Source organism: Anneissia japonica, unplaced genomic scaffold, assembly GCF_011630105.1.
Source record: "Anneissia japonica isolate Jap-2015-1 unplaced genomic scaffold, ASM1163010v1 scaffold287602_len1038180_cov171, whole genome shotgun sequence".
Taxonomy (NCBI): Eukaryota; Metazoa; Echinodermata; class Crinoidea; order Comatulida; family Comatulidae; genus Anneissia; species Anneissia japonica.
The window spans coordinates 419,992-440,575 of NW_022734061.1; the positions used below are offsets into that span (position 1 = coordinate 419,992).

General features: G+C 36.7%; 1 protein-coding gene across 4 annotated transcripts; it reads left to right on the top strand.

The window, feature by feature from the left end:
* The first annotated feature begins 3,617 nt into the window (after positions 1-3,617).
* Positions 3,618-20,328, top strand: LOC117116295 (UDP-N-acetylglucosamine--peptide N-acetylglucosaminyltransferase 110 kDa subunit-like). Of its 4 annotated transcripts, none has more exons than XM_033260311.1 (18): positions 3,618-3,739; positions 6,014-6,164; positions 6,265-6,520; positions 7,040-7,108; positions 9,555-9,671; positions 10,743-10,912; positions 11,209-11,556; positions 12,707-12,860; positions 13,230-13,331; positions 13,906-14,085; positions 14,562-14,720; positions 15,111-15,200; positions 15,604-15,729; positions 16,439-16,687; positions 17,091-17,255; positions 18,163-18,315; positions 18,611-18,863; positions 19,355-20,328. In XM_033260311.1, the coding sequence occupies exons 1-18, from the start codon at positions 3,724-3,726 to the stop codon at positions 19,675-19,677; spliced, it is 3,081 nt and encodes a 1,026-aa protein (XP_033116202.1). In that variant the 5' UTR covers positions 3,618-3,723; the 3' UTR covers positions 19,678-20,328. The 4 variants fall into 4 exon arrangements, with proteins under 4 accessions (XP_033116202.1, XP_033116203.1, XP_033116205.1 ...); XM_033260312.1 differs by having other exon boundaries at positions 6,265-6,508; XM_033260315.1 differs by lacking the exons at positions 3,618-3,739; positions 6,014-6,164 and adding an exon at positions 8,554-8,647 and having other exon boundaries at positions 6,458-6,508.
* The last annotated feature ends 256 nt before the right edge of the window (positions 20,329-20,584 follow it).

The window sequence follows — 20,584 nt, forward strand, 5'->3', positions numbered from 1 at the left end:
TGATTCTCTATCAGGAAAAATGGGCGGAGCCTACGAGCTCAGCCAATCACAATTAGAAGACCCTGGGCGGCGATGCTAATTTACAATCTACAGGTGAAAACGGTGGCGTATCAGACCATATATAAGGTTTATTATTATAGTCCACATCTGCCTATCTCGGACGAGACATCGAAAGGCTTGTTCATAGAGTAGGCCTATTATTGTATGGATTATATTCGACTAAAACAACATGGGATGTTTCTTTATTCGGAGTAACGTTCATTTTATGGGATGTTATGTACGTTGCTTTTCAGTGCAGATCAACTAGCCTGGAAGGATCGGTCACTAAACAGATGGACACAACGGCTTTTTGTCTTTGTAACCGGTGACTTATCATCATCAATGTTCACTCCCGTTTAATCGACTTCTTCTTTCCCCGTTTAATCGTCTTCTTCCCACCCGTTTAATCGTCTTCTTTCCCTCTGTTAATCGTACTTTCCGTTCCCCTCACCTCGTTCAATCGTTTTCCCCTTAATTTTTCCCCCGACCGTTCCCCAGTTTAATAACCGCCCCCCCCCCACCGTTTAATCGTTCTTTCCGTTCCCCTCACCTCGTTTAATCCTTTTCCCCTTAATTGTCCCCCGTTCAACTGTTTTCCCTTTAATAACCGTTTCCCCCCACCCCATTCCTCGTTTATTAACCCTTTTTCCCCGTTTAACCGTTTTCCACTTCCGGATTCAAAGGATTCTGAAAACAATAAGCCATTGTATTTTGGAGGCTACTCTTGTACATTCGATAGAACCAAAACCTTGGTAATCGACTGTGCAAATACTTCAGTAAACTCAGATAAAGGCTGCTAGAGATGCTGGATTTTCGCCAGGGGCACGAGTAGCAATCATAACATGCAATGGCATATGCAGGGACGTAGGCTCGTTTCGGCAGGGAGATGTAAAAATTAGTTCGGCTGGGGTCCGAAAATTCTCCCTCCCCAAATTCTCCCTCCCCACCCATAATGTCTGGAGGGCGAAGACCTGTTGTAATTAGGTTAGTGGTACCTGGAGACCCTTATCCTTCGGGGGTGGGGGAGGTGGAGTGCTATGCTTATGAGTTAGACATTTTCATTGGTTGCTGTTAGAAAACGCGTGGATCCTGCTGTCATGGGGTGAAGGGATACCACTGACTTACATTTTATAGGCCTTTTTAAATAGGGTATTTTTAAATAGGCACAATTTCTTTTTTTAAAAAAAGAAATATAAATGTTAAAGTAATAGGATTTATGGTGGCACCTTGGGAGTGAACTCCCTGCCCCACATTCGGGGATAATCACATTCGGTGGGGGAAAATAATCCATGAAGTGTAACTTGTAAATACCATGTATTGTAGGTGCTAGACCTCCACCACGCGGACAGACTGGCGGGTGTGTAGGCCCGCTTGCTTGTATAGGGCTAGGCCTAAACGCAAGAACCATACAGGTACCGGTAGCCAGTATCAACTATTAATTGGAACTCTGCACATTTAAGAGATTTTTTAATATAATAAAAACACACACGAGTCTGAAAGTGATCATGGGCAAACAACGTATACATTAGTTACAAAAAATCATAACTCAATATTGGGCGAGACTATTTTTATACCAGCCCTGTTTTATATCAATTGTTTTGCAAACTTTTTTTTAAACCAGTGCCAAAAGAGGGCGGAACGATAAAAATAAAATTTGTTTTCTCATTTTGCAAAATTATTTTGCCAAAACCATCTAGGCGGAGGAGAATATACAAATACAATTTTATTAATGAATTTAAAGAATGTGGTAATGAGATTGAAAAAAGCTTTAAATTTATATTTAAAAAATTAAGGAAGAAAAATATCTTATTTTTGGAGTGTGGAGATTTCAGGGTAGTGGAGGACAGGCCTAGACCTCCCTCGTCCGACACCACGATGAGGTCGTCGGACCAAAAATAATAATTTTCCTATCTAAATAACATTATTTTGATTGCCAATCCACTAATATAGCCTAAAACACACTGGGTCACACTCGAAGCCATTAACCAGCTTCCGTGCGAACCACCAGGGATTTATTCCAGAACCCTGACCAATGCCGTAGTCAGAATTTTCGAACAGTGCTGGACAATATCAGGATGCACCACCCACTATACGCGCGCTTAAATTCATATAATTTGCACCCATTTTCGTAAAAGTTGACAAATTTTTCGCCAAAAATATGAAAAGTCTGGACCTATTTTCTTTAAACTTTACCCACTTTTGGCTAAATATGAGAATATGGACTCATTTCTTAAAAAGTGTACTCATTCATGCATAAAACTGCATATTTGGCCGGACCCATTTTGAAAAAAATGTTTACTCATTCTTTGTGGACGTCCATTAGAAAAATTGTGTGGACTGTCCCAACTCTCCCAATAGCTGGCTACGGAATTGACCCTGACCGAGGCTCTGTCGGCCCATTTGGTTCGGACCCCACGTCGTTTTTTTTTTCCTTTTTTTTGTTTTGTTTTTTTGTTTTTGCTGAAAGTAGGTCTATTTGTATTATCAGCTGAGCTACCATATCCATTCACACCATACCCCGGGTATTGCCTGGCAAAACGTTGGTTTACGTAAAACCGGGCGTCAGGTGAGGGGAAATGGTAACCAGGGGGTTTATCCGTGTGCCTGAGTGACCACTTTTTGTGTTCAAACGCGAAAAAATAATAGAAATATATATTAATGGACAAATGGCGAAGTACGGTAGCTTAAGCGGGAGCATAAGTTACTTAAGACTCCCACCAAAGATGGTTTACGTCATTCGGTCATTCTTCACTATTTCCCCTCCTGTTAGAAAATCGCTGAGCAAAGCTCTGAGAAAATTTGAAACAGCAAGCCAAATCTACCATGGATTGCAATGGTAAACATACGGACAAAACGAAAATCTTCAGAACAACAATTAAATTGTCAAAAAAATGCTGGTGTGATGATGATGATTATGGTGATTATGATTAGGATAATGAGGAAGAGGATGATACTGTTGAGGATGATGAGGATGAACAGATGATAATAATGATGTTGATGCAGGGGTGGCGCCAGCGGGACCGGGGAGCAAGGGCCTCCGTGGGGGAGAGCTGCACCACCCTGTCTCTTATACACATCTTATTTTCTACATATTATTAGATTCCAAAATCGATTAAATAAGCCTTTGAAACCCCTAAATTGTCAATTTTGAGCGACGCCCGATCACGCCCACTTTTTTATTCAGGGACATCGGCCCCACCACACCACCTGTGGCGAATGTAATAATACAGTAATAACATCTAATAATTAGGATGATGACGCTCTGGCGAATAGAAGAAACTGTAGACTAAGCCAATTATTGTTTTGCTGCCCTCTAAGTTTCTGGGCCCACTCACGTCATTATTTTTAATCGCGTCATTTAAACGGAAATGACGTACGCTTACTAATTTATGTATAGCGGATTAATTTGTTGTTATGATATATTGTGATTTCTGTATTAACAATCGTTTGTGAAAAAAATAATTTATAAATTGTCTGTTTAATACATTCTTACATATTTATTTGTAAATAAAGATCAAATTTAACAAATTAATGGTACAATTATTGGAACTATTTTTCTACAACGTGAATGGATATAGAAGTGGATAGTACCTAATTTGCATGAGAAGAAAGGCACAGTAAAAGAAAGGGCTGCTGAAATTGTGTTTATTTTCTGGGGCGAAATAGTGTAGTTTTAAGGCTAAAATGTCTGATGCTACGGGTAAGAAATACGTTTTTTGATCTTCTATTATATGTATTAATTCCTTTATGACTAAATTATTTGTCATATTTGTTTATTGTTTGCCTAATTGCTGTCGTTTACGCGTTTGTTCTCTCAAACTATCTCACAAAAATTCTTGACTTGTCCGATCCGTGATGATGATGCCTGTAAAGCTGGTGGAGTGGAACCTGGAATTTCATCTAGGAGGCCTAGCCTAGATAATTAGTATAACAGGCAATATATAGGCTTTTGTGCTTTCACATTATTGTGGATGTTTTGAAATATTAGCTGTATTAATATTATTAGAATTAAATAGTATATAAAAAGCATTTTGTACGACATTCGTTAACCTTAACTATCCAGCCAGGCTTTTTTTTTGTTGTGATATTCATGGGATTGAACCATGACATGGCAGACATTCGACAGTATATTTTCAGAATTTTGCTGACGGGGTGGGGGAGTCTAGTCTAGACCGGGTCTGCTTTAGAGTATAGTCCACAACACGGATTAGTATTTTATTTAATCTGGCAAAGCAAATGGGGAATTGCCATTAATAAGGGCAAGTATAAAAATTTATTAGATTATCACTCCCGCCCGCGTCAAAAATCCAGGAAATATTGATGCAGGAATAAAAAAAAAATTTATTTTGCCGCATCAATTATTTCAACAGCATAGAATAACAATGCAATTTTGTGACTTCAAATACATTTTCTTTAAAAAAAATTATAAAATTAAACCAGTTTTATACAATATTTAGGCCTACTATTGCAAGCCAGGGTGCAGGCCAAATATAAACAGTCCCTCCCTCATCGATAAAAACAAAAGCGAAATAATTTATTGTACTGATTTGAAATGAAAACGGGAAGTCATAGAAAAGAAAAACAACACAAAAAAGAAAGTGGAAAGTAAACAAAACAGGAAGAGTGAAGGAAAATTGTCAAATATGAATGATTTATGATGATCATAAAATTAGGAGAATCTTGTGTCCCATTAACAGGTAGATTCTTACCATAGTGATTCTTACCATTAGTGATTTAATAAGGCAAAGAGTTTAATACTCGTAGAGGCTGCCTTGAGTTGAGAAAAGCGATTGTCATAATTTGACTTGAAAAGTGTTAGAGATGTACTGTTGACTATGTGTGAAGGAATTGAATTCCATGTATTTATAAATTTCAAGCATAAAAAAAAATTGCACATTTTGTAGTGTTTCTTCTAATTAACAAGTTTTAAGTTACGCCCACAGGTTTCCAACTGTCCTGTTTGAAAAGAGTTAAAATAATTTTGACTAACAATGTCCTCGAGATTATTTATGATATTAAACACTTTAATTTTCTTGCCCAGTGTTTCTTTCCTGGAGGATGTCCATTAAGACAATATGTATGATTGCAAAATAAAAAAAATAAAATGTGTTGTCCTGAGTGGAGCAGTAGCTGTAACAGGGTTTACTTTTTTTCATGACAAAACTGTAGACCCTAAGGTTCGTAATGAGGCTAGGTCTATGTAGAGCACATTGTGTTTATGTTTACTTTGTGAAGAGTTTGCTAATTGCAATCGTGATTAAGTTGGCTATTTGACTAAAACGAACCATTATATTTGCTGCGAAGCAGCCAATTCATATTCTTGACAGCAATTTGACCTCTGAAAGGTCATTGTTTGTCAAAAAACTATCGCCTAAGACAACTGAAAAGCGGAGTTTCCTTCTTTCGTTCTGCCGGGNNNNAATTACTTTAGGCGACGTTTGTAGACTAACCTACTCGTACCAACGTCGGCATGTCGCGACGCTGGAGTACTATTCAGCGTTTTTACTATATTTCTAGGTTTCCTATTTCTACGTTTAATCAGCTCATGTCTCGGCCACAATATTTTGAAGCCAATATTATTTACGGACCCAGTTAAACTTATTTACTAGCCTATTTCAACGTGCTAATTATTACATTTAGGCGACGCTTGTTGTAGACTGGCATAGTGTTTTCGGAAATAAATACCATTTTATACACATGCGCAGATCGATTCGCCAGCAGCGAGTCATCGCCAGCAGCAGCAGCGAGTCGCCAGCAGAGAGATGTCACTGCAGCAAAACACTATTGTACACGGCACCAACACTGTTCTAATATAGACAATGGGTCGTGCTCATATTATTTGTTATATTTTTATTATTCATTATTTTCACTTGACTCGCATAAATAATTTTGTTCGAAGAACATTTTATGCAGTTGTACTTCGCATCACTTCACTTGCAATTTGCAATTTCTAGTTTATTTAATGTTTTTGCAGGCCTAGCAGACTTGGCTCACAGGGAGTACCAAGCTGGTGATTATGAGAATGCAGAGAGGCATTGCATGCATCTGTGGAGGCAGGAACCCGAGAATACAGGTGTTCTATTATTGCTTAGTTCCATTCACTTCCAGTGCCGAAGGCTTGATAGGTAAGGCAAAGCATTAACAAATCTTGTATGTTCTGCTTCAAGTTCTGCAATTACTTGAGCTCATAGAATCTTACGAATGGTGCAACATTGTTTTTTCCAGGTCGGCTCATTTTAGTACATTAGCAATTAAACAGAACCCTATGTTGGCCGAGGCATACTCAAATCTTGGTAACGTGTTCAAGGAACGAGGCCAGCTCCAAGAGGCTCTAGAGAACTATCGGCACGCGGTCAGGCTTAAGCCTGACTTTATTGACGGCTACATCAACTTAGCGGCGGCACTGGTGCAGGCAGGTGACATGGAAGGCGCGGTTCAAGCGTACATGACGGCTCTTCAGTATAACCCAGTGAGTATGAAGGTTGGTCTTTTTCGGGGTTGAGTATGGATTCCCCAATTTATTTTACCACTAATCTCTAGCATGCAAAGCCTTAATGAACCTTCGCTGTACTAACATTAATGCTAACCAAAATTCAGCACCCCTGCTTTGGTTGTTCTCCAACTTTTCAACCCATTATGTTTTGTCTACCAAGGCTGAGCATGTAACTCTTGGTTTGGCAGAGTTAAAAATTGGGGATATTCATATAATTATTTGCTACACCTACTTTTAAATGTTGTAATGATTAATAAGTGCAAGATACACCAATAATTTATGGTGCATCTAATAGAGTGCTTAGGGTAGCAACTTGAAAGTTTATTATGGGAATCCAATAAAGTATGATGCTTCTCAGGGTCCTTGTTATTATTGAGTATAATCTAAAACTGAAAACATTTCTTAGCAAATATATATAAAAAAATATGATTAAAGGAAAGTTGTAGGGAAACCGTGGTGTTAAATTACATGCAAAGATTGTCGTTGTCATACTGTTACTTTTCGCAGGACTTGTACTGTGTACGCAGTGACCTCGGAAACCTGTTGAAGGCCCTTGGCCGACTGGATGAGGCTAAGGTAAGAACAGTGGTATACAGTGTAGTTACTGTACAATAATTTCAATTTAAAAAAAAATTAATAATTCTTTAAAAGTGGACTTAAAATTTAAATGAAGATTATAACATTAGCCCTTAATCAAATAATTTTTAATAAGTAAAATGGCTAATAGTCATAAAATAGGATAATTATGATGACAACAATTAATAATGACAATTTTTTTTTTTGGCTATTTCTAACTAAATGTTTTATGTTAGGTAAATATAAGGTTTAGAATGTAACATAAATCTTGCTATCTGGTTATATACTATAGACCTCAATATAATTTGAAAGGCCAATTAGATTTTCCTGTCATAAAAAGACTTTTTAACTAAATAGTTAACTATAATGTTTATATATTTGATTATTTTGATTTAGGTAAAGGTTTAAGTCTAATTTGAGAATCTGTATTTGCAGATTACTTTATTTTTGCTATTTTTGTAAGATGTTCAGATTTCTTAATACTTTCATCTGTTTTTGGAAATTATTTTCTGGTCACAAGAGTGACAATTTGAACCTGATAACTTTTTATTGTTTATATTGTTATAAACAATATAAACCTTGTTTCATTGACAAGTACGTCAAATACAGTGTGTTTTGATGTCAAAATTTTAGTAACTGTTCGCTGAAGACATGTTAATTCTTTGCATTCTGTGCCTATGTTCCTAACGCAAACAGGGGCGGCAGCCGCGCATCCTCTGCTTTCTGTGTGATTGTGAAAGAATTAAAGCGCTTCTTTTTCAGACATTTGCGCATTTTGTTTGGTGCATGCTTACAACTAGTGCGCCAAAAAGGACACAGCTAAAACTGCATTTTTTGCGTTAAGTGGGTATTTACCCATTGATTATCTTTGAGTATGGCAAGGAATAGTCGTCTTCAAGAAACACTTCAAGAGTTGCCGGAGCCATAGTCAAAGATAACAGCTTGCAGCTTGCGTAGTTGAATGGCGGAGGCTTAGCGGATTTTAAGAATTTTTCTTTCATTACAGCTTTTTTTCCAGAAGTTGTCTTTATATCAGCAAAGCTACAGAATGCTGCTGTGACATAAAACCTTTCTATGCAAAACGTAGCCCATTCCGCAAATTTGCTCTTTTTTGGTCATTCATAATATAATTGTTTTAAATAGTTCAGTAATCAATTATTTAATCCATATTTTTATTGATTTTGTTTTGTAAAGTGAAGTTTTGTCTCAGAGCCGCATTCTATTTCCCTTATCCCAGCGCGTTGCAGTGAGTAAAGTCACGAAATGTGTTAGAAATAACATGAGTAACTGGAGCAAACAAACCAAAAACCATATTATGTATTCACAAACAACAAGCTTACTTCCACTTGTTAACTGGTGTACTCTCTTTTTCTATGTTTGACAGATTTTACTAATGATATTTTTGATTTTTATTTTCTCTTGTTCTGACCTGACATTTCTCAAAGGGTCCACAACTGAGGAGTTACAAGCGATGCAGATACTTTGTGCCGCAGGTCACTTGGATTGATGCTGGCCATACCATCAACTGAACTGTGGTCGGTGGGTTATTGAGCTGCTTGACGAAGCCTATTCCATGCTTAATGACGCATCAGTCAGTCATGCATTAAGCAAACATTGCGCTAGAAAACTCTTTTAATATGCCAGAATTTGGCCAACAATTTAGGCAATGAGATCGTAAGTGAGTGATGATGTAAATGAAGTAACGGCATTCCAAAACGTAGATTCTTGCAAACCGTGCAAGGGAACGTAGATGGGAATTATTCTGGAAAGAGCTGCGATTTTACGTCGGCGGGATGCTGTCGCTGTTCGGCTGCCGCCGCTTTTGCTGCCAGAGGAGTGGTTGCTGCAGCGCCGCGCCGTGCATTGCCGAGCATTCTGGGGCGCGGACATTATGTGTACTCCGTTGCTTGCATGGACAACTGGTTGATATCAAGATACATCACTACATGTAAACATGCAAGTCTCTTAATGAATATATCTTTGTTGTTTAGTATGATTTAGACAGCATGACTTTAGAAGTCATCAACATTATCAAGATTATTGCCCTATTTTTTATTGACTCGAAGCATGTCTTTGTATTGGTGTCGTCTGCCCTTCATGATATCAACTCAGGCTGCGATCCCAGCTAATGTCTCTGTCGTCTGCTAATTGCTCTGCGTTGAGATTGCACTATCAATAACTTGATTACCTCTCGAAAAAGCGTGGTAATCCAAGGCCATCTAAATTTTTTAAAACTACAATAAACTCGTTAATTTTCAATTTAATATATCTTGGCAGGTAGTGCATTCTTTCTTTTCATAATAATTCCTGAAATTTTTTTTAGGGTTTTTTTTTAGTGTAAGTTATTTAGTACCTCGTTATTATTTCTTCTAATGCTTGGTTTTTCTTATCCTTTCTCTCCTCTTTGCCCATCCTATTCCTTTTTCCCGTACCTGTAACTATGCAGGCATGTTACCTGAAAGCAATAGAATCGCAACCCAACTTCGCAGTGGCTTGGAGTAATCTTGGTTGTGTCTTCAACAGTCAGGGAGAAATATGGCTGGCAATACATCATTTTGAAAAGGTATGTTTCGGTAACCATTTGCAAGGGCCTAGCCAGTATGTAAATATGTGCGCTTAATGTGTATCAGCAAGTTTAATTAGATAGCTCCTAGTATCAGTATTTTTTCAAATTTTGATTATGGATTACTTATTAAATATACAAAATAAGCAATTCAAATACAGTTCACCCCCTAATTCAAGACACCTCTAATTCTAGACCACTTTTTTAAAGAACCAAAAACAGTCTTGTATAATAAAATAAATCGCCTATTTCCGAATAAAAACGATAATCCTATGATTTAGATAAGAACAAGACCATGTAATTTCGTCCTGAAAACAGCGCTCTGAACTGAATATGAAATAGGAATTCGTGCTCTATGGTCTGAATTCGAAAAAAAACAATTTCATTAACCAAATCGCTGTCAGAGTTGCACTCTGAACTGTGTACGAATAATTAATTCGCGCTCCACGGTCTACTGATTTAAAAAAAACAAATTCCATTGGCCAATTTGATGTCAGAGTTGCACTGCACTCTGAACTGTATAGTGCTCCATGGTCTACTGATTTCATAACACAGTCCTAGTAAAGCACTATTTCGAAAATGGAGTCGATGAGAGCAATATGGATGTAGGCCTAGGCAGTGCTCGAACAACGAGTAGTAGTGCTCAGCTTCCTCCAAAAAAGAAGCTAAAACACATGCAAACAGGCATGTTAATAACAGAAAGTATCCTGTCAGTTTGAAATCAAAACTACTGAAGGTGATGCCTACGATACGCTCGTTGTGATTGTGCGGTGTTGATTTTCTGCCTAGGGCCTAGTCTTGCACTGTGGTATTGCTGATTGTGAGTAAAAACGGTTACATTTTACAATCCGATCACATTGGTACCATGTCTTAGGAATACTCCTCACATTGTCAAAACTCCGCTCAGAAGTTTTTGAGACTCCTCTTGTTTATTTCTGCAATATAATCTTTTCTTTAAATATAATTAAGTGATTTTTGAACAGTTGAATGTGCATTTTGTATGGTTGGTTAGCATAGAGGTGGTAAGAAGTTTGTCTTTATATAATGTTTACGATTTGCTTCCAATTATAGGCTGTGACGTTGGATCCAAACTTCCTGGATGCATACATTAATCTAGGAAATGTGCTGAAAGAAGCGAGGATCTACGACAGAGCAGTTGCAGCTTATCTTAGAGCTCTCCAGCTGAGCCCAAGTCATGCCGTTGTCCATGGCAACCTGGCTTGTGTTTACTATGAACAAGGGTAAGATCAAAGTTTTATTTTTCCGTTAGTCACAAACCTAATTTTGTATAAATGCATTGAGAATGCATTGATGTGTCAACTTATTAATTATGTAAAATGTGGTGGTTTTACATGTCCGTGTTTGGGATGAAACCCCTTCTTTCCATCACTACCATAAATTGAACAAAGTTAAGAGTATTCTGTTTATTTTTCACTTTTTTTCCACTTTATGTAAAAAAAAATCTTCTTTCATATTCGAAGAAAAACTTACAATTATTAGTTGAATTTTTCTAATGTATGATTAAACCATTTTTCAGACTGATTGATCTCGCAATAGACACATACAGACGCGCAATAGAACTCCAACCACATTTCCCAGATGCATATTGTAACCTAGCAAACGCCCTCAAAGAGAAAGGCCAGGTCCAGGATGCGGAGGAATGCTACAACTCGGCGTTGCGTCTGTGTCCTACGCATGCCGACTCCCTCAACAACCTAGCCAACATCAAACGTGAGCAAGGTAAAACGGAGGAAGCGATCCGCCTCTACTGTAAAGCATTGGAGGTGTTTCCAGAGTTCGCTGCTGCTCACTCAAATCTTGCGAGTGTGCTACAACAGCAAGGAAAACTACAAGAAGCTCTCATGCATTATAAAGAAGCAATAAGGTGTGTTATATAGTCTTTAATACATGATTGGAAGTAGCAGTGTTAATAATAATATAATAACAGGCAAATAAAAACACTAAATTAACTGAATATGAAATTTATTTCATTAGCTATTATCTTTAAAATAACGTAACAGAAATAAAATTAATAGTGATTGTTATTGTCATGATGGAATAGACAATAACAGGATTTGCGTCTGGAGAGACATGTATAGGTGTAATTTTTGCCCTACCTGACGTGGAAATGTACTGAATACTCAGTACGTTCGAAAACAATTGCGAAAAAAATGGCAAGTTGATCTCGGGTGGGACTCAAACCCACAATCTCCAGATCACTAGCCTGGCATCATACCTCTAGACCTGATGGCCAGGGTTGAATTCAAGTGCAAGTAAGCAGCGGGTACTGCAGTGTTGATAGTAATTGTTGCTTACTTAAATCGTGAATTTCAATTCCATTGAAAAAAATCTTTATTGAACCTGGTAACTTACTAATTAATAAGAATAATAATGATCGATCGTAATGGAGTGTAATGTGGCCAGCACCAAATTTCTCTTAGTAAAGTAATGGAGTTTTGTTATTGCTGGGTTTCTGGTAAAATAATTAGATAATCCAACATTGCATAAGTATTGTTACAATATTTTCATAAAGTATAAGCTTAAATAAGTTCAAGCTGTATTTGGTTAACATGTGCAAGGTTGTGGCAATTTGTGGTGTTGAGTAATTATAAAATAATCTTTATATAAACACAGTAAAATTTCCGGAAAGCATAAATATGTTTTATAACTTACATTAAATTTATATAATTGTAAGAGTTTCAGACCTAAAAATTGTAATGTCTCTTACTTCGCAATTAAGTTATTAAAGCTGTCCAGTCACTGCTTCCTACAGTCTTCGGCTGACGCGATTCTATAAAGAACGCAATGCTCGTTTTTAATGCAGGTTCGTTCAGACTGCCACCAGGAACCATCAGACGGCTTCTCGTTGTCTAACGCTCACAGAGAGCAGTTTTATGATCGTCGTACAGACAATAAGTGCCTGGTTTAAGATGGTTTATTATAGTTCAGTATGTTTTATAAGTACAGCATGAACTGTATAATCTTTAGTGTGCGAATAATTATTTAGTATGGTTATTATTTTAATACTTGTACAGGATCTCGCCAACATTTGCTGATGCATACTCAAACATGGGCAACACATTGAAGGAGATGCAAGATATACAAGGGGCATTGCAGTGCTACACCAGAGCCATACAGATCAACCCAGCATTTGCTGATGCACACAGTAACCTTGCCTCAATTCACAAGGCAAGTTTACTAGGGTTTTTTTTTTTTTTTTTTTTTTTTTTTTTCAGATTTCTAGTGCATAGAGACCTATGTATTATGCGTTTTATAAATCCCATTTTATGGGAATATTATTATTATATTCGGTTAGTAAAAATTATAAGGTTTGCTAAGAGTTGATTTTTTTTTTAGGGGTCATGTTGGTGGTGCCCGTTTGTTGCTATTTCTATTTTCGCACAAGCAGCCAAAACATTTGAGAATCAGATTTTTGAACATTTTTAGGGTTTTTTTGTATTTTATAATATAAGGGATATTAAAGAACATTTCATTCAGATTAAAGATGTCTGTAATTGATTGAATTATTAACTTGCTATTGCTATTTTTTTTTCTCAGGACTCGGGCAATATCCCGGAAGCCATTGCCTCATACAGAACAGCTCTAAAATTGAAGCCAGACTTTCCTGATGCATACTGCAATTTGGCACATTGTCTACAGGTAATATATATTCAGAATTGTGTGATGCATAGGGTTAGTATGTTGTAAGTTGGTGAGTATGGTGTGTATACAGGTGGTTAAGGTGTATATACTAATAGTTAAGATGTTGCAACCAGCTTATACTATAAGAAGCTTAATTTTTTAATTCAGTTTCAATTTCAGTATAATATATTTGAAGATGACCTAAAATATACCTTTAAAAATTTAGCTGTTTATATACTTATATTGCAGCCTATCTTTTCACAAATTTACAAAATATTTGCAGATTATCTTTTCACAAATTTAGACTATTTGCAGACTATCTTTTCACAAATTTACAGAATATTTTCAGATTATCTTTTCACAAATTTACAGAATATTTGCTGCAAAATTTAGAGATGTCTGAAAATACTATTTATGTATCTAACAAAAACATATTTGAAATTACCAATTGAATGCTGATAATTAAATATAATTATGCAATTTAAATATTAAAGCTTTTATTAGTGCAGGACAGACAGTATGATATATGATTTCTAGTTGTCCAATCTACTTTGAACTAAATGTTCTTCATTTGCATTATCATCAATAATAGATTGTATGCGACTGGGCAGATTACGAGGCGCGTATGAAGCAGTTAGTGTCCATAGTGGCTGAGCAGTTGGAGAAAAACCGTCTTCCATCTGTGCACCCCCATCACAGTATGCTGTATCCGTTGTCCCACTCCTTCAGGAAAGCCATCGCTAATCGACATGGCAATCTCTGCTTGGAAAAGGTAAGACCGGAAAAGGAATTTCCTCGCCCTGGTATATCCCTTTAGGAAGTGATCAACAGGATGCTGGTAGCTTCTCAATTTCTCAAGGCCAATGAAAATAAAGTTGGCTTTACAATATTGGTAATTAATAAGCTGTCCATCTCTGCCGTTGACTTCCTTTTAAGGTTTAAGGCTTCCGTTTATTTCACTGCAGTTAATTGATAACCTGTCCATTAATTTTTTTTATGCTTCCGTTACTTTGTTCTTTTTTTTTCCAAGTTTGAGGTCAGTATATGAGGATATTTTATAAATAAATTTTTGTGTTAACTTTGTAAATATGAGTGAAAATGTAAATATGAAAACCATAGTGAAGGACTAAAAAAAAGGTGGGTGACCCCCACTGAAAAAAAAACCAAAAAAAATTATGCAATTTTTTTTAGGCTTTCAATTATGCAAATGACTTATAAATTTACATAATTTGTTGTCTTTGTTTTCAGATTACGGTTTTGCAAAAACCTCAATACACCTATCCTAAAGACTTGTCAGCTAGCAACGGCCGGCTAAGGATTGGCTATGTGAGCTCGGATTTTGGAAACCACCCGACATCTCATCTTATGCAGAGTATACCAGGCATGCATAACAGAGACAAAGTAGAGGTATGGTTATGACAAACATATTCTTTAATGGACCTTGCTACTAAACTTCTCCAATTAAATATTTTGCTATGGTCCCACAAAACAAAAGGGCAAACCGGTACGCAAACACCATGTTTTTGTATTGCGCATGTTCCTACTCCTGTCCTGGTTGGTCAGTTAAATTTGATTGACACATTGAAAGGTCCATTCTTCGACTATTAGTTTGCTGCCTCAAATTATAAAAGATTTTCACATGTGTGCAGTACTTTAAAAAAAAAAACAGAACAGAATGCAAATAAGCTTGCTTAAGGATTAAATGTGTCCTCAAAGGTGTCGTCAAACTGATTTGACAATAGAGATTCCAACATTATTAGTAACATCCTTAATAATATAGAATGATTTCTCTTGTAGGTATTTTGCTATGCTCTTAGCGCTGATGATGGTACCAATTTCCGAACAAAAATATCAAGAGAAGCAGAACATTTTGTGGATTTATCAGCAGTAAGTGGTTGTATTTTTAAGATTTGATATAATGCCATTATAAAATATAGTTTAGAAGGTTGCCATAAATGAAGGTGATGATATTGATGAATGGGGAAGATGTTGAAGCAGATGTGATGATGCAGATGAAAGATGTAAACCGTTGAGATGATTATGAGAATGAAGAGGAAGGATGTATGAAGTTTTGATGATACAGATGATAAAATGATGATGGGGAGGAGAATGACAATAGTGTTGATGATAATTACACAAGTTGTTACCCAATTTTACTTGTTTCTATTGATACATATTCTCAGAGCAAATTGCTTCTTCGTGCATAAACCTTGCCCATACAGCAACTGTTTTAATAGCGAAATAGTTATTTAAATATAGATGTTCAATAATGTGACTGTATTTGTATCAGGTAACTTGCAATGGTAAGGCAGCAGATAGAATCAATGCTGATGGTGTACACATCCTGTTGAATATGAATGGCTACACAAAAGGTGCTAGGAATGAAATCTTCGCACTGAGGCCAGCACCTATTCAGGTAAGCATCAGTTTTTCTCTAAGCCCCGCTCTACCCCTAGATATTGCTACTATTAAAATAGAATTTTATTTTGTAATTTAGCAAATAGTTTGCCAAAAACATCCAGATGGAGAAGAAAATATAGATAAAATTTTATTGGTGAATATAAACAGTGTAGTAACGGAGTGGTTAAATGCTTTAAATTTATAAAATTGGGAAGTAAATATACATGTCATATTGTTGGAGATTTCAAGGCAGCAGCGGGTGTAATAAAAATAGAGAGCTAACTTTTTTTCTGAAATTTCTTTTTTTTTTCGTGGCGACGGGTGCGCTAATTGGCCAAAAATAATTATCGGCGGCAGTGGGTTCGCTAAACAACGTATAAAAACAATGTCGCCTAGGGTCGCACAAAATGACAGCATGCGTAATTTGTGGGACATGGTACTCTTCTACCCATACAAGATTCCTTGTACCTTTTTTCAGTTTTCTTTATTACTCTGTAATGTACATGCTCACTTGCATTGTTTATGCATATATTTGTCCTCAGTGGCATCAACAGCAAATAAAATTTATTGAGAAGCACGTGATGGAATTCTGAAAATGATTTTACTTAAACCGTCATTCTAACTGCATGTCTCGGAATGTTGAAACAAAATATTAATGATAGTAAGATATTTTAAACTTCAGTTTCAAAAACACACAAGCTAACCATATTTATACGTATTTCTAGGCTATGTGGCTAGGCTACCCAGGCACAAGTGGCGCACCATTCATGGATTACATCATCACCGACCGCAACACCTCTCCTGTTGAGCTGGCCCACCAGTATTCCGAGAAGCTAGCCTACATGCCTAACACGTTCTTCATTGGCGATCACTGGCATATGTTCCCTCACCTGATCGATAAAGGCCTGCTAGATAAGGATGGCAAACAGAGAAATGACAAGAACATCATCAATGCTCTCAATCTGAAACAACTGGTAAGTCCCAAACTATTTTTTGTAAATGAAGGATGCTTGCATGAATTCAGTTGCTGTCGTTGGCTATTTAGGCTTTACAAATTATGATTGACAGATTGATTGATGTCATACATTAAAGCTTTTTCTTTGTAAAGTAATATTTTATTTGAGATTTTGATGGTTTTACTTCTGTTGATATAACCAATTATGCATTTTCATTATGAAACCTGGGCATAGACCAGAGGAACTACGGTATATGATATTATAAGCACCATAAACATTAACAATTCACCATAAAATAAATACTTGTAAATACATTCAAAGTAATGAAAGTAAAACCTGAAGCACTAAAAAGTATTTAAGAAATGTTCAACGTTCACCAGATGAACAACTAACTAAATTTGAACATTTTGTCACCCATCAGGCTCAGGATAATATGAAACCCGAAATGAATGGGATGTCAGACAAACTGCCATTCAAGACCGTCGCATCTTCCATCTCAAACGCTGTCAATGCCATGGTGTCGCAAGGACAGGTTCAGATCTCAACACCTCAAGGCGTCATCATCAACGGACTCGCCGCCAGCCAAGTAAGTAGTCTTGCTTTCTGATGTCGATGACTTTGGGACCTGAAAACTTGAGGTGGTCTTGTGGTTTGGTCTCACTTAGAGGGTTAGCTTTGTATTAAAAGAGTGACAATTGTTGTTTAGTTCTTTGAAAAAGTGATCTCGAATTAGGGGAGTATCAAATTGGAGATCACTGTACTAAAATTAGTATTAAAGCCATGAAAATAATCAAATTATTTTAATGCAAAAAACATGTTTGATATGTTGTACTACTGATTTTTCTGTGACACAAAATGCATATTTGGCAAAAAAATTTCTGAACTGTTGATAAGATACAGATTTTTAGATTTTTGAATTTCCAATTTTAAAATTCTTTTTAAAATATTAAAAAGAATGTATCTCATAACCACTCTTGAGTTTTTCTTCAAATATGCTTTTGTGTTATTGGCCTAGTTCTGACTAAGTGGATAAACCTGGCTCAACTCGCAGTGTTCATCAACCTGCCAGTCTGAACTAGGTGGCTTATCTCAAGCCGGGATGTGTCCCTATAGTAACTAGGCCTGGCGTGCCACCGTTTTTAACTTTTCTGTGCTGGGCTTTAATCATTGCGAGGGGTCTTGCATTGACTTCGAGTAACAAAATGACCAATCAGCATTAGTTGCGTACACTGTGAGCAAGCATACGTTTTGAAACACGTTTCCTGGTTACGGTTCATTATTATTCAAATTTTCGCGCCTGGCTAATCCTGTTAATCTGAACACACGGCAATGTTAAGCCAGGCTCAACTCAAGCCTGGCTTATCTCCAAGTCTGAACGTAGCCTTAGAAAAATAAGTTGTACCACATATCAAAATTGTTTTCCTCTCCAGCTTTAATAGTTCACTAAAATACTCAAAAATACTCATTCATTCTGTATTTGCTTCTTTATGCAGACACTGCCTAAAGCTGCCACCGGAGAAGAGGTTCCACCAAACCCACTTGTCACAACCAGGAATATGTACGGCCTGCCAGACGATGCCATCGTGTATTGTAACTTTAACCAGCTGTACAAGATTGATCCATCTACACTGTCTATGTGGGTTTCGGTAAGAATAATAATTTTATATTCCATCAGATAGTGATTGGTGTGCGTTTACGATATACTATATCCAGTTTAGAGTAGAGGAGTTAATATCTTCATCTGGATATAATTAGACTATAGTAACCAAGTTGATTTGACATAGATGTAAACCAGGTTATTAATAGTTGGTATTGTTATTTGTGATAACACAAACAAGAAAGCGGTTTAAAACATATTTTAACATTGTTAAAACTACTTGCTTCCTTTATTAAAGTCTTCGACAAATACAGATAAATCTGTCACTCTATATTTATTTACAGATTATCCAAAAAGTGCCAAATAGTGTTTTGTGGTTGCTAAGGTTCCCGGCTGTCGGTGAAGCCCACCTAACCGCCACCGCCCAGCAGATGGGCTTGCCCGCAGGCCGCGTCATCTTCTCAAATGTAGCCCCTAAAGAAGAGCATGTAAGGAGGGGTCAGCTGGCGGATGTTTGCTTGGATACCCCACTCTGCAATGGACACACCACAGGAATGGATGTGCTCTGGGCTGGAACACCTATGGTCACTCTTCCAGGTAATTATTGTAGGAGTGGGTCAATGAGATTTTGGTCATCAGCCCTTTAAAATGTTTTTGTGGAGATTTCTAAAACACAACATTTAATTTACTTACTGTAAGTATTTTCCCAATTAGAAAACAACTGATCCTTATATTTTTTGCATGGACCCTAAATTGACTGCGAATTAATGTCTTCGGTATTGCTTTTGGAGATAAATTATTTAATGTTTTAAATGAATATCTGATAGCATGGTAATATCATCCAATACCAGTGTGCATAAACAACCATTATTGTTTGTCCACACTCAAGTAATTGTGTAATGTCTGTGATTTGCCCATACATGACATCATAACATATCATTCCCATTATATGGATAATTAGACAGTTGCCACAGAATACTTGATAATGTGTGCAAAACTTCACAGCAGTTTGTGTAGGTGTACATATTTACTAGTATAATACTTGTAATTAAAACATGTTCGTGTTTTTTTTATTTTTTTATCTACAGGTGAGACCCTAGCATCAAGAGTTGCAGCATCTCAACTGTATGCGCTGGGTTGCCCAGAGCTTGTTGCTCGCAACAGGCAGGAGTACGAAGACATTGCCGTGAGGCTGGGGACCGACCCGGAATACCTCCTGAAAGTTAGGAACAAGGTGTGGCTGCGACGTGTAGAAAGCACGCTATTTAATACAAAAGTGTATGCAACGGACCTAGAGAGACTCTGCTTTGCTATGTTTGAACGATTCTCAAAAGGATTACCCATCGACCACATCAGGCATTTAACGCCGCAAGGATTCAAACCGCATGAGGAGATCGTAAACGGACGCTGATTATTGAAATATCGATATTGCCTGGTTTAAAAAAAGACTGTCGAATATATTAAAGACTTGCCTAATTATGATGCTATCTAAACATATTTTAATTTTAATTATGGTGGTATGGCCATGCTTGAACAATCCTTAGGATAATATAATATAATAATCTTTATATTTAATATTAAGAAATGGTGATAAAATCTCAAAATCTTTTAATCAAGCTCAGCCAGATTTGTTTAAAAAACCTTTTTTGTTCCGTCTGCATTTATTTGTTTATATGTGTAGTGGCTGTAGATTGGTAACAAACTCGAACACACATGCAAAGAATATTTACCAATATTCTGCATTGTAGATAAATGGTTATTTTGATGGTCATGATTAATTTTACCTTAAAGGGTGGCGTATTTTGTGTAGCGTATATTGTAAATTTTTTGAAATGTATAGGTAAATGTTATTGTAATTATCACTTTCATTGCTTTTTTTTGTGCCAATGATGCAGTATAGAAGGTTCTTGTTTGTTGGTTGGGTTGGTTGGTTGCCGAGTTGTGATTTGCATAGGTGGATTGGCCAATAAAAGTCGCCATTGTTCAGGTGTAGAATGTTCAGCTTGGCTTGTTGTATAGGTTAAACAGATGTAAGCAGAATAAATGCCTGTTCTTTATTTGATCTGTTTGTATCCACTGTTAATTTTTCTGATGTAAATTATCCAATTACATATACTGTATTATTTTAGAAACATTCTGACTTTGCTGAACTTTCAACCAGGAAAATAGGAGGATTCAATTGCAAGACGACAGTAATTGCAATTGACAGTAGGACATAGAATGTAATGACATCAGTAAAAGTTACCTGCGCATGCGAGAACGTTGAATTCTCATCACATGGATTCTAGGACGCAATTTGCCCAAATCTACATGTGCGT